This window comes from Rattus rattus, chromosome 2 (genome assembly GCF_011064425.1).
Source record: "Rattus rattus isolate New Zealand chromosome 2, Rrattus_CSIRO_v1, whole genome shotgun sequence".
Lineage (NCBI taxonomy): Eukaryota > Metazoa > Chordata > Mammalia > Rodentia > Muridae > Rattus > Rattus rattus.
In genome coordinates this window covers 210,064,397-210,079,132 of record NC_046155.1, presented here as the reverse complement: position 1 = coordinate 210,079,132, position 14,736 = coordinate 210,064,397, and the positions used below count along the sequence as shown (strand labels likewise).

At 42.1% G+C, this 14,736-nt stretch overlaps 1 protein-coding gene across 1 annotated transcript; it reads right to left on the bottom strand.

Moving 5' to 3' along the window:
* Nucleotides 1-12,553: 12,553 nt before the first annotated feature.
* Nucleotides 12,554-13,630, bottom strand: LOC116894670 (trace amine-associated receptor 7b). The gene has a single exon (XM_032896373.1). The coding sequence runs from the start codon at nt 13,628-13,630 to the stop codon at nt 12,554-12,556; it is 1,077 nt and encodes a 358-aa protein (XP_032752264.1).
* Nucleotides 13,631-14,736: the final 1,106 nt, after the last annotated feature.

Here is a 14,736-nt window from a genome sequence, read left to right as displayed (position 1 = left end):
AGGGTTCAACTGAGAGGCTTCCCGCAAAGGATCACGGGAGTGCAAGTCTGTAAGGGCTCAGTGCCTCCTATAGGCTTCAACACACAACCACTCACATGTGACACTCCAACATATACCACAAATAATGATAAGAAATAATATTTCATTCTCTGTTTTATTATAAATTGCCCATTTTATTATTTGAGATGTTTAGCTTATAGTTTATGATTTGGGGAGGTTGGTTTAGTTTAATTGTATGAATGTTGGATGGCATGATATTAATTTTTAACAGATCTCAAAGGCCATATGCAATTTCTCAAGGTCATAATTACGAACATTTACTTTAGTTTTAGTTTCAATTTCTTTTTTTAAATTTTTTTATTAGATATATTTCTTTACTTACATTTCAAACGTTATTCCTCTTTGTCGTTTTCTGTCCATAAGCCCCCATTCTTCCCCTGCCCTCCCCCATATTAGAATTCCCCCATACGTCCCCTTTATTGACCCCACCACATTACCCTGCACTGGGAGTCCAACCTTGGCAGGACCAAGGGCTTCCCCTTCCACTGGTGCCCCAACAAAGCTATTCTCTGCTACATATGTAGTTGGAGCCCTGGGTCAGTCCATGTATAGTCGTTCGGTAGTGATTTAGTTCCTGGAAGCTCTGGTTGGTGGGCATTGTTGTTCTTATGGAGTTGAAAGCTCCTTCAACTCTTTCAATCCTTCCTCTAATTCCCCCCAGGGGGATCCTATTCTCAGTTCGGTGGTTTGCTGCTAGCATTGACCTCTGCATTGGACTTGCTCTGGATGTGTCTCTCAGGAGAGATCTATATCCGGTCCCTTCCAGCAAGCATTTTCTAACTTCATCAATCTTATCTAGTTTTGGTGGCTGTATATATATGAGCCACATGTGGGACAGACTCTGAATGGCCATTGCTTGAATCGCTGCTCTAAACTTTGCTTCCATATCTCCTCCTATGGATATTTTTTCCCACTTTTAAGAAGGAGTGGGAACATCTACATTTTGGTCATCCTTCCTCTTGAGCTTCCTATGATCTGTGGATTGCATCTTGGGTAATTTGAGCTTTTTGGCTAATATCCACTTATCAGTGAGTGCATACCAAGTATGTTTTTCTGTGATTGAGTAAACTCACACAGGATGATATTTTCTAGTTCATTCCATTTGCCTATGAATTTCATGAAATCGTTGTTTTTGATAGCTGAGTAGTATTCCATTGTGCAGATATAACACATTTTTTAATCCATTCCTGTGTTGAAGGGCATCTGGGTTTTTTCCAGCTTATGGCTAGTATAAATAAGACTGCTATGAACATAGTGGAGCACGTGTCTTTGTTGTATGTTGGAGCATCTTTTGGCTATATACACAAGAGAGGAATAACTGGGTCCTCAGGAAGTGGAATGTCCAAGGAACCTCCATACTGATCTCAAGAGTGGTTGTACCAGTTTACAATCCTACCAACAATGGAGGAGTGTTCCTCTTTCTCCACATCCTCGCCAGAATCTGTTGTCACCTGAGTCTTTTAACTTAGCCATTCTGACTGTGTGTGAGGTGGAATCTCAGGATTGTTTTGGTTTGCATTTCCCTGATGACTAAGGAAGTTGAACATTTCTTTAGGTGCTTTTTGGCCATTTGATAATCCGCAGGTGAGAACATTTTTTTAGCCATGTACCCCATTTTTTAATAAGGTTGTTTGGCTCTCTGGAGTCTATCTTCTTGAGTTCTTTGTGTATTTTGGATATTAGCCCCCTATCAGATGTAGGGTTGGTAAAGATCTTTTCTCAATCTGTTCGTTGCATTTTGTCCTAATGGCAGTGTCTTTTGAATTATGAAAGTTTTGCAGTTTCATGATTTGTTGATTCTTGATCTTACAGCATGCCATTAGTGTTTTGTTCAGGAAATTTTCCCCAGTGCCCATGTGTTCGAGACTCTTCCCCACTTTTATTCGATTAGTTTGAGTGTATCTGGTTTGATGTGAAGGTCCTTGATCCACTTGGACTTAAGCTTTGTACAAGGTGATAAGAATGGATGGATCTGCACTTTTCTACATGCTGACCTCCAGTTGAACCAGCACCATTTGTTGAAAATGCTATCTTTCTTCCATTGGATGGTTTTAGCTCCTTTGTCAAAGATGAAGTTGCCATAGGTGTGTGGGATCATTTTTGGGTCTTCAATTCTATTCCACTGATCTACATGCCTGTTTCTGTACCGATACCACACAGTTTTTATCACTATTGCTCTGTAAACCTGCGTGAATTCAGGGACGGTGATTCCCCCATGAAAGACCCCCGGAGTGGGGAGACCCTCACTCAAGTCTCGGGATGACGCAACCCCCCAAGAACTCACACAAGACCGTCCTTGTTGTAATTATATGAGGTTTATCGATAGCAACCAGTGCACTGGGGTCAAGACTCGTATCCCACGCAGGGGCAGTGGAGTTCGACCCCGAGAGGCTGGGAGAAGAGGTATTTAAAAGGAGAAACCACAACCTGAGGGGGCAGGGATGGCGTCATAGAATAACAGTGAAAAATCACAAGGAAGAACTCTCTGTCTCCCAAGATTGTTTCCTAGGAGAAGCTGTCTCTTACTTCTCAGATTGTTTAACTTCATGGTCCGCTAGTTCTTAGGAGACGTTGTTTCCTGCTTCTCAAAATTGTTCTCTAAGATTTATGGTCAGCTAGTTTCTGGGAGAAAGCTATTGAGCTGGCCAATGTAATTATCCATTCTATAGCCCTAGGAGAGGCTTCTTGGAATATACAATTCTGGGGCCGAACCTGTTTTTTTTTTTTTTTTTCTGCTCTAAACTTTGTGTCTAGGGGGGCAACTTTAAAACTTTTATCTTTCATTTCCCACTTCTTCTCGTGGCTAGTTCTAATCTTAGAACTATTGTTTTGTATCTTTATAATATTGTTTTTTTTTAACCTTGTAAAATATGATATTGTTGACATAACATCAAAATCTGAACAGTACTCATCTTTTTCTAATGAAGGTAACTAGCTTATTTAACACACAGGGACCTATAATCAGAAACAGAAGCAAAATTAAGAAGGGTCCCATAAGGGAAGATATCAGAGTAGTCATCCAAGGAGATCTATTAAACCAGCTCTCAAACCATCTCTGATGTGTAAGTCTAGGGAGCTTTTTGAAGATCTGAGTGTCTCTCTAGGTCCCAGCTCTCAGCCCCAACGGCTAGTATGTGGCTGGTGAAGGCTGAGACTTGACAGCTGTCAGGGTGGTCAGCAGCACCAGGTACAGTCCTTTCTAGCGAGGCTCAAGTGTCTGGGCTCAGTGTCGTTGTACGTAGCCAAGTCTCCAACCTGGAACTGGTGAGATGTCTCAGGGGTCCCCGGGGCATAGGCTGCTGCCAGCTGTGAGCAGATTTCTTTCTGTATCACCTGTAGGTCTTTTAGCCTGGCATACAAATCATTATTACTATGACATATTGGTTCGGTAACATCATCTAATATAGTCAGAGGAGCTGAGGCCCCATATAAGATCTCAAAGGAGGTTAGGCTGAATCTAGAAGGGAGATTTCTTGCTCTGAAGAGAGCAAGAGGGAAGGAGTATCACCCAGTCTGCAGCAGTCTCCATGGTTAATTTGGGCAGGGTCTCTTTTAGAGCTTTATCTATTTATTTTATCTGTCTTGAACTTTGAGGTCTGTAGATATAATGTAATTTTTAATCGACCTCTAAATACTTGGCCACACCCTGGCTTACCTTGGCAATGAAAGTAGGGCCATTGTCTGACCAGATTACCTTGGGCATTCCAAATCAGGGGAAGATTTCTTCCAGTATCTTCTGGATGACTATCGAGGCTGTCTCTTGTTTGGTCCTGGAAAGGTATCTACGAACACTACGAGATAAGCAATTTGGGCCTTTTCTTCTGTTGTACATTCTAAGTGAGGCCATCCCTTAGTCCAATCTCAGTTCCCAGTGGCTGTCTCTTGTAGGCCTGTAACCAGGATAGGCTCCTGCATAGCCATTCCCCGAGCCACTTTATCTGTTTTGTTACTGTCCCATGTCACTGAATCTCTTCCTTCCTGATGTCCTGGGCCATGAATAATACTCACAGTTGTTGGCTTCATCAGGGCATCCAAGAGATGGTAAGGCATCTGTGGTGCTGATGTGCTGGGGGGTAGAGGTTTGTCCATCCCAGATGACATTTGTGTTGTCCTTCATTGTAGCATGTACTTATCTCTGACCTTTATGAAGAGAACTGTTTCCATCGGTAGACAAGGTAGCCTCGGCTTTCAGCAGGGATCAATCAGCCAGTCGCAGAGGTCTTTTTTTTTTCTTACCCATTGGCTTCTGCCAGTACTTGATACTCATGCTATGGTGGCTCCAGGTCAGGATTGGGCAGCAAGGTGACCAGATTGCCCCCAACCGGTGGAGAATCTAGTCCATGGCAGCTGACCAGTGGTCCCATCTTTTGGGACGTTCTATTCAGAGGCAAAACATCAGCCACTCTATCACCCTGGATTGGGTGACAGTTGTTAGTGCCCGGCTGGCAGGAGTGATGGGTTCTAGGCAGAACAGCACTAAGTCACACATCTCCCAGCATCAGGTACTGGTGCACTGAGACAGTCTTAAGCTCCACATACACAGTCTGCAGATATGCATACACATGGCCTCACCCAGCCATTTTAGCCCACGCTAGCCATATTGGAGAGCAAATTTTTCATGAGCAAGGGATAGGGGCAGTCAGGGATGACCATGAACTAGTGGGTTACCCGGCCCACGCCAAGGTCCACTGTTCTTCGGGTAGTCCATAAGTATTGTTTGTTGCCAGTAGCCCCCTGTACCCAAGGTCTTTGGATACTGGCCCACTGGGGCATAGGAGCACAGAGCGTTGGGTCTCTGTATCCATAAAACAACTGGGCAGGCTTTTCTTCTATCTCTGCGCATAGCCAGCACTCTAGGACCAAGAGGCTCTCCAGTGGCCCCTCTTGTTCTTTCTGGGGCAGTCCCTGACCCAGTGTCCTTTTTCTTTGTATTAGGCACACTAATCTTTAGCCAGGAATTCTCTTCTGTTGTCAGGTACTGTCTTCTTAGGTTCCCTAACTACTGTGGCCAGTATATGTTCCTCTCTTGTCTTTTATCTCTCTTCAGCTCTCTAACTTTTTAATCCTTTAAATTTCTGTAACTTTCTCTTTATATCTTTTCCTTATCTTAGCCAGATTGGTGGGGCATTTTCCAGCCCCTGGGAGACCCATCCTTGGAGCCTGGGGGCAGACCCGGAGCACTCCCTACCTTCAGGCGTATTGAATCCAACAGGCAGAAGTGAGGGCCTTACATCCGTGTCTGGAACATTTTTTTTTCTGGCCTCTAGTAGGATTCTGTATTTCCTGTAACAGCTATTAACAAGCATCTCAAGTGGGATAGTGAGAAAACAAGAAGAGAGTCCAGAAAATAGAGGTCCACCAAAAAGGACAAAAGCATTCAGTCACACAGAAAGACAATCAAAAGATTAACGGACAAAAAAACAGAAGTGCGCACAAAAACAAAAGACAACTGGCCACCGCAAGATCACCACAAAACCAAACTGATTCAGATGGGAGCTTCCGTGAGCTCACCAAAAACAGATGAAGGGGAGCGGATTCCACATCACTCCTCTTTCCCAACCAGAACACAAAACAAAGACCTAAGACACACAGACAAAAACCACTCTGGAAATACAGATGGCCAGGAGGGCAGGTCTTTTCTCCAATCCAGGAGAATCACTGAATCCTCACAAGCACCCAGATGGGAATCTCCCAGGTGTCCCTGGGGTCCCTCCTCACCTCCTGGAACATCTCCCAGGGCAGTGCAATCAGTGAGCCCCAGGCACGTCTACCGCTCACAGTCGCTTCTCTCCTGAGAAACGAGCCTCCCTCTCAGCCCGAGATGGGAGTGACTGCGAAACCAGAACTCCAGAACTCTCGAGCAAATACAGACCCAGAGTAGCAAATACAGACCCAGAGTTTAGCCGGCACAAAACACAGACACAGACAAAGACACAGATGCTATCTCCCCTCCAAGTGGGTCTTTGGAGACGAGGGTGGTCCCGGGACCCCAGACGTCCTTTTATTGTTGAGTATAGTTTTTCGATATACTGGGTTTTTTTTTTCAAATGAATTTGCAAATTGCTCTTTCTATCTCTATAAAGAATTCAGATTCTTTATAGAATTTTGATGGGGATTGCATTGAATCTGTAGATTGCTTTTGGCAAAATGGTCATCTTTACTATATTAATCCTGCCACTCCATGAGCATGTAAGATCTTTCCATCTTCTGAGATCGTCGTCAATTTCTTTCTTCAAAAACTTGAAGTTCTTGTCATACATATCTTTCACTTGCTCGATTAAAGTCACACCAAGATATTTTATGTTATTTGGGACTATTGTGAAAGGTGTCATTTCCCTAATTTCTTTCTCAGCCTGTTTATCCTATGAGTAGAGGAAGGCTACTGATTTGTTTGAGTTAATTATATACCCTGACACTTGCTGAAGTTGTTTTTCAGGTTAAGTAGTTCTCTGGTGGAACTTTTGGGCTCACTTAAGTACACTATCATATCATCTGCAAATAGTGATATTTTGATTTCTTCCCTTCCAATTTGTATCCCTTTGACTTCCTTTCACTGTCTGATTGCTCGGGCTAGAACTTCAAGTTCTATATTGAATAAGTAGGGAGAGAGTGGGCAGCCTTGTCTCGTCCCTGATTTTAGTGGGATTGCTTCAAGTTTCTCTCCATTTAGGTTGATGTTAGCTACTGGTTTGCTATATATTGCTTTTACTATGTATAGATACAGACCTTGAATTCCTGATCTTTCCAGGATTTTTATCATGAAGGGGTGTTGAATTTTGTCAAATGCTTTCTCAGCATCTAATGAAATGACCATGTGTTCTTTCTTTGAATTTGTTTATATAGTAGATTACACTGATGGATTTTTGTAGATTAAACCATACCTGCATCTCTGGTATGGTTTGATCATGATGGATGATCATTTTGATGTGTTATTGGATGTGGTCTGCAACAATTTTATTGAGTCTTTTTTCCTCCTACTTACAAGGGGAAAAATATTCCTAGGAGGAGATATGGGGACAAGTTTGGAGCAAAGACTGAAGGAATGGCCTATGAGAGCCTGCTCAACTTGGGGATCCAGCCCATGGACACACAGCCACCAAACCCAGACACTATTGCTGATGCCAAGAAGTGCATGCTGACAGCAGCCTGATATAACTGTCTCCAAAGAAGCTCTCTCTGTCAGAACATGACAAATACAGAGGTCAATGCTAGCAACAAACCATTGAACTGAGAACAGGGTCCCTATTGGAGGAGTTAGAGAAAGGATTGAAGGAGCTGAAGGGGATTACCTCCCAAAAGAACAACAATATCAACCAAGCAGAGCTCCCAGGGACTAAATCACTATCCAAAGAGTACACATAGACAGACGATGGCTCCAGCTGCATATGTAGCAGAGGATGGCCTTGTTGGGAACCAATGGGAGGAGAAACCCTTGGTCCTGCCAAGGCTGGACACCCCCTCCTCCGGTATGAGAGAATGCCGGGGCGGGGAGGTGGGAATGGGTGGGCGGTTGCAGAAGGGTAACACTCCCGTATAAGTAGGGGGAAGTGTGATAGCATAGGGAATTTATGGATTGGAAACCAGGGAAGGGGATAACATTTAAAATATAAATAAATAGATAAATAAATAATAAATAGATAGATAAATAGATAGATATCCAATAAACTAAAAAAAAAACGAGTATTGAAGAATGCAATGTTTAAGGTCTCTACCTTGTTCCTTTTCTGAATATTTTAAATATTCTCCAGTGTACTATCACAGGTTTGAGATATCTCAATTTTTTGGTTGAGCAGATATGGTAACTGAGTCTTTGATACTTTTGGAAGCATTTTAAATTTTTATATTTTGAAATGCATTATCAAAATTTCTATTTATTTTTCTCTGAAAATGTTCACCAATATATCACCATTAGATTGCTGAGTTCATATTCAGATTCCATATTCTAAAAGCAGAAGAGGAAGATGCTGGCAGCCACCCACCAGACTCTACAGTGCTGATGGGAGAGCACAGCCCTGAGATCCTCCCAGAACCTCTGGACCATGCTGTGGCCTGGAAAGTATGAAAGGATTCAGATCGCAGGGCACAAGGTCTGGATATCTTTCAATAACTGATGGAGCAACTCCAAACTTTAATAATCAAACTGTTGAATTGTTGTCCACTACCTAACATCATACTAATTAAATACAATCTGTTTAGGAATTGTGTAATTCCTAAATTCTTACTGAAATTCCTTAAGACATACCCTGAAAATTTAAAAACAGAAGTAATCAAATTGATGGGAAGAAAAGAATAGCACAAACACAGACACATACAGACACACACACACACACACACACACACACAGACACACACACACATGCCAACACACACACATACTCACTCAAACATATATATATATATATACATTCACATATAATGACATAAACACATAAATATACACATATATATATGAAAAAATACACACACATAAATACACGTCCAAGTATACCAACACACAGGGGAGCTCATACACATATGTATACACGTACACATATAACAATATAAACACACCCATACCCCAACACAGACATGTATGTATGTATATATACATATACATACATACATGACTATACACATACCTATACATAGAGAATATATTTACCTTCATATGCACATACCCATATGCACATACACACACATATATAGACCTTTAATTCTAATTTTATTAGAATTCCCTTAAATTATTTCCCTTAAATAATCTCATGAAATTTATGTGCTCCAAAATCATACCAAACTTCTTTTTTTAATGTTGGGCCTCGTTATCCTTTGTGGTGGGAGGAATATTGGGAGCACCATTCCCCTTAGTCTCTGAGATCAGTGTGGTGCAGGCCCACGTGTGATTTTGATGATATTAGGTGCGAGCCTTGGCCTCTTCTGCTCTAAGCACCCTCACTAATGGAGGAACAATCCCACCTGATTTACTAGGTGGTGGTGAAGAGTTAACGAACTCTTGCAACTAAATCAGCCCTCAGCACAGAGGAAACACTCTTTAAGATGACGGGCGATCCTCTGAAGGCTTAAAGTTCCCTCTTTCCTGTGCTTCCAGTGCCTGAGTCCCTGTGTTTGCTACTGGGTGGGTCCGTTAACAGACACTGAAGTAGGGCTCATGTAAGAAACCAGCACAAGCAGCAGGATTGTTAGAGAATACTGACCACTAACATGTTCAGATCTATACTCAGTCTACAGTGCATAGAGAGTATTCAGGAACATATATTGACCAAAGAAGGAACATGGCAAAAATACTTGACAGGCATGGTTCACATGTCTTCGTCAGGATTGCTATTGCTGTGTGCTGGGGACACAGATGTCCTTGTATTCACAGATAAGCACTAGGAGAAACAGGAAGCCTGACCATGCAGGGGCACCTCCTCCAGGCAGGAAACAAAAGAAAATACTGGATTCCACCCAGACAGCTGAGAGTGGACTTTGTTCATGACATGGTGTCATTTTGCTATCAGTAGATGCAGACCTCTCCCAAGTCCCCCAGAACGTTTATCCTAGAGTCTTCCTCACTGCACTATTATCTGCAGCTCCCGGGTAATAGAACCCACCCTTAGGGGAGATGTCACATGGACGTAATGCTCTGTGGACCTCTGTGTGTCTCAATCAGAATCCATACTACATTCTAGATTCTGTGTAGAGACAGAACACACCTTCACGGTCCGTGTACTTTGCAAAGGAGTTTCTATGTAGTCCTACCTCAAGGTTTATTGTGCAACTAGAATGGAAATATTTGTTGCCTTGAAACTTTTATCCACTTTCTATTGTGTTTAAATACACTGGCAATGAATGCACTGGCATCTGACACCATGGTTGCTCCAGGTTGACTAAGTAGTCAGAACCAAGTTATCATTCTCAGCTCTTACAGGTTTTTTTTCCCTGCCTCCTGTGACACCTCTAGGGACCCCTTAAGCTGTGATGAAACAATAGGACCATGGCAACTTTTGAAACAAATGGTTTATTTCAGCAAATGCTTCCAGGCAATAGTCCTTCACTGAGGGAGCTTAGGAAGGAACTCATACAGGCCAGGAACCTGAAGACTGGAGCTGATGCAAAGCCTATGGAGGGTGCTAAGTACTGTCTGGTTCAACATGGCTTGCTCAGCCTGCCTCCTTATACAAGCCAGGACCCCAGCCCATGGTGGAACCAACCACCATGGACTGGGCTCTCTGCCATCAGTCACTAAGAAAATTCCTTCCAAACATCTGACAAAGGTGTTTTCTCAAATGAGGTTTCCTCCTGACACATACCTCTCTCTTGCTCACATTGATATAAACCTAGACAGCACACAAGGCTACTGAAAAAGGAATTTCTGCTTTGCTTCCATTGAACTAAACAATAGTTTCTTTGGATGCAGAAGATTACAGTGAGCACCAGCTCCTCTAAAGCCTTTGTTTATCTACACTCGCTCTAGTGAAGAAGAGTCACAGTTCCATGCGTGCAGGATAAGACACTCGCGTCTGAACAGCTGAGGCCAAAATAAAGTGACGATGTTAAGGTCTGATCTGAAGAGCCAAGAGCAGGGCATAGTAAGGAGTCTTAGGAGCCTTTAGTCGTCTGTCCATCTCACAAGGACAGATTCCTCAACTGTAGGGAATCAGAAAGAACCCATGTGTACCAGTTCAAGCCTGTAAGCAACATTCAGAAACCTGAGGCAGGGGAGTTGCCTGCAGTTACAACCCAATAGAGGTTAGTCTGAGCTGCAGAGAAAGACTCTGTCTCACATAAGAATCTGAAACAGGATCACAACTAAGGGGGAATTTACCAGCATTAAGTACCTGACAGTAATAGACATCGTATATTGGTAGTTAAAAGTCGATGTTTGTCCTCATGAAATTAGAGAATACTAGTAAGCAAGAAGATTTCTCTGTGTATTAACAACTTTGCCAAATATTTAAGGCTCATTTTTTTTCCTTTATTTTTCTACAGTAGGTAAGAGTGTTTTGCTTCCATGTCTGTCTACCAAACATATGTTTAGGAAGCCTGTGGAAGGTCAGTCTCAAACAGAACTAAAGTTATGTATGGTGGTGAGCTGCCATGGAAAACTGGTAATTGAATCATGGTCCTCAGGGAGAGCAGCCATTGCTCTTAACTGCAGAGCTGTCTCTTCTGCCCTACCGCCTGGACTCTGATAAATTTTTTTTGTCTGAAACAGGCAGATGAAGAATACAATATGCATTTATTTTTGTGCTGTATACTAGCCTCTAGTTGATGATTAAGCAAGAAATCACAAAAACACCCTGTTGGCTTTTTCTCAGCGGAAATTGCACGAGGAATTCAGACCTTTAAGAGGAGGGCATTTTTACAAAGACATATGTCTTCCTAGGAAAATGAGATTTCCAGACTGGGTGTGGCTCCCTACGTCTCCATTTAGCTGAGTGTTTTCTTCCTCTGAACACGTTATTATCTTTGCTTTTATGGACATCTTTGAAAACTTCTATAATCCTTAGAAACTTTAAAAAAAAAAGAGAGTAATCAGCACGCTTATAAATCACAGTGAATAGAAATGACCATCGTTCAATCACTAATTAAAACATATACCACTTGCAAATCTTTAGGATATTGACAATTCCTCTGGGTGTTTGCTCCCTAGAACAGTTCACTGAACAGATGTTATTGTTTGTGACACTGTTTTTTTCTTTTCCTCTTTAAGTAACTTAGTAAATATTAATTAATACATAAATTATATTCCTTAATGTTAAAAATAACATTTTTGAATGAGCTCCTTTGGGCCTTAGTTACTCTAGACCTATCTGTCCCTATTCTCCAAGTAAGAGGCAGCTCTTAAGCACAGATGTCTTCTCTACATCCTCTCCCCTATACCTCAGAAAAGGAGAGGAACAGGTTAGACAGGAAGTCAGTAAAGAGAGTCCTTGAATTTTGGAATGAAGTTGCTGAATTATTGTTCTTCACGGAAGGCTTCCGGGGGGAATGTGAGAAAGGACTCAGTTACATTTAAGTCACTTGGTGTATTTTTTTCTTATTTTTTTTTCCTTAGGAAGGGGCAAAGAATAGGGAGGGTTGGGAGGGATGGGATGTAAGAGTGATAGTCTTTATACATTGTGTAAAATTCCCAAATGATCGATAAAAATTATGTAGGAACAAAAAGAAAAATGCTACTAAGAGCTATAAAGACAAGATATTCCACCTCAAGGGTTAAAAGTTTAACAAAAGTCAACAATCAGAATCTTAGAAAGACAGGAAAGGGGGCTCCTGCCATGCACCAAGGAAAACTAGGGAACTCTAAGCAGCACAAAATTCAGAGGAAAACAGTTGATATTCTGATTCTGTCATAACTAGAAATTAAGTTTTTACTTAAGAACATGCCATTTGTTTTTATGTCTTTGGGTCACAGGGGAAGCATAATTTATCATTTTTAAGAGGCGGATATGGACAATCTCCCCAGTAATGTCCTCCTGTCAATCTCTTTTCAATCCTCAACTAAACCGAGAATCTACTCAGGAAACAGGTTGGTGGCTGAAGAATTCTCTCTCAAGATTTTGCCAGTGACAATGAGTTTGATGGCTTTTCGAAACCAAGGATAAAAGAAAGCATAAATCAAAGGGTTCATGGCTGAGTTATAGTAACCTATCCAAACTAGGATTTCATACACATACGTGGGCGTGACAAACCCCAGGAAGGCGTCAATGATGGAGTCAATGAAGTACGGCAGCCATGAAAGGAGGAAGGCAGCCACTGCGATGCCCAGGGTTTTGGCTGCTTTCCTCTCCCTCTTGGCCACCCTGTCCTTGTAGCTGTCAGATGCCCTGGCAGTCTGCTTGCTCATCTTCTCGATGTTCTGAGCCTGCTGCTTTGCAATGAGGAAGATCTTAGAGTAGACAGTCATCATCACAAGGGCAGGGACAAGAAATAATAGGAAATTGATGAAGACCCAGCTTTGATTCACTGCGATTTGACATCCACCCACACAGCTGAGGGCACTCACTAGATCCTCCAGCCCAGCTTCACTTGCTCCTGTGTAAAAGAGGGAAAAGCTGTAGATGATGGACAGGAGCCAGGAGAAGGTGATGCACTTGCCAGAAACAGATGCAGTGAACCTGGTGGGGTAGATCAGGGGGTCACTGACTGCAATGTATCTATCAGCAGAGATGAAACACAAGTGGAATATAGAAGAATAGCAGAATGACCCATCAAAAGAAGAATGGAATTTACAATAAATGTCCCCAAAGTACCAGCAGCCCTCCACAGACCTCACCATGCTGAAAGGCATCACAGTCAGACCCACCAACAAGTCAGCACAGGCCAGGGAGGCCACCAGAAAGTTGGCAGGAGAGTGCAGCTGCCTGAAATGAAGAATTGATGTCATTACCAGGAGGTTTCCACACACAGCCAGCACAGCACCAAAGCCAAAGACTGCATAGAGGATGAGGCGAGGGCCTGGGGAGTATGGGCTCCTGACACAGGATCCGTTCAGGTTCTCATAGCACAGCTGCTGAGATGAGGCTGAAAGCAGATCTCTGCTCAGGATGCTGTCCTGATCCCAGGGAAAACGGTCATCATCTGTAGCCATGTATGCCACTCCAAAATCCTCAGAAAAAAAAATACAGGATATTAATTCCTAATGCACGTTATCTTTCTTAACAAAAGACTCAAACATAGTTCATATTTTCACTTTTCTAAGTGTTTCCTTCCTCATTCAGTCAACTGACTTTTTTTTATGAATGCTGTTTATGTCCTTTTAAAACATTTATCTTCGCTTAATCTATTTCTTCCCATCCCTAAAGCCCCAGTGTATTCTGCAATGCACATTTGAATCTCCCATTTTATTAGCACTGTCGCTTTACTTAACTAACCTACATTAATGCCCCAAGCACTCCTAACCCTCAGGAAAGCACTCTAATGATGTCAGATGCACTGTGTCCCTAGGACTGAATCCCCATGGTATAAGGTGAGGCAAGTGAGGGCTTGCCAGTAAGTGTGTTGTTTATTTCATAAACAATGTTCCCCTCCTAATACGCTACTGACAGCTGACCATTCTGTATAATGTAGTTGGATATGATACCTGCCCCTGTAGAATATTACGTTTTGATCATTTATTAGAGATGACCTTTCACCTTTATCAGAAATAGTATCATTGACTCTCATAGTAGAAGGGATCAGAATTTCTTCATGACAATTCTTTTGCCCATCAAGGATATGTTAAAGAAGTAAGATTCCGAGCTGTGAGAACACCTACTTTCCTCCCCTTTCAGCTTCAATATTTCTGATTTGGAAGTTTGAGGGCATCGACTGCCAGTATTTCCTAATGGGATGAAGCAAGGAGCATCTTAAAGCAAAAAGGACTTTCTTCTCTGTGTACTTTTATTTAACAGACTTGCTGGAAAGGTACAACAAGAATCAAATGTGGAAGGAATCTTCAGAGCATGGGCTGCTAATGCGTGTCTCTGTTTTTCTTGGAAATGGTTCTTTTCCCTCACAAGACACATTATAGAATCTGCCCAAACCCTGAAAAGGTTCTTCTTTTGAATTTATGCACATTATTAGAACCAATTTTTAGTACTGCTTTGTAAATTAAATACTTCATATCATCATCTATCTAAAGATTTTAAAACGACGTTTACTTTCATCAACAAGTACGTTCCTTGCAAGCCAGCATGGCATTATTGCTTTTAATAA

Excerpts from the sequence above, each read along its gene's own strand:
- LOC116894670 (XM_032896373.1), bottom strand. The coding sequence starts at position 13,630 with ATGGCTACAGATGATGACCGTTTTCCCTGGGATCAGGACAGCATCCTG.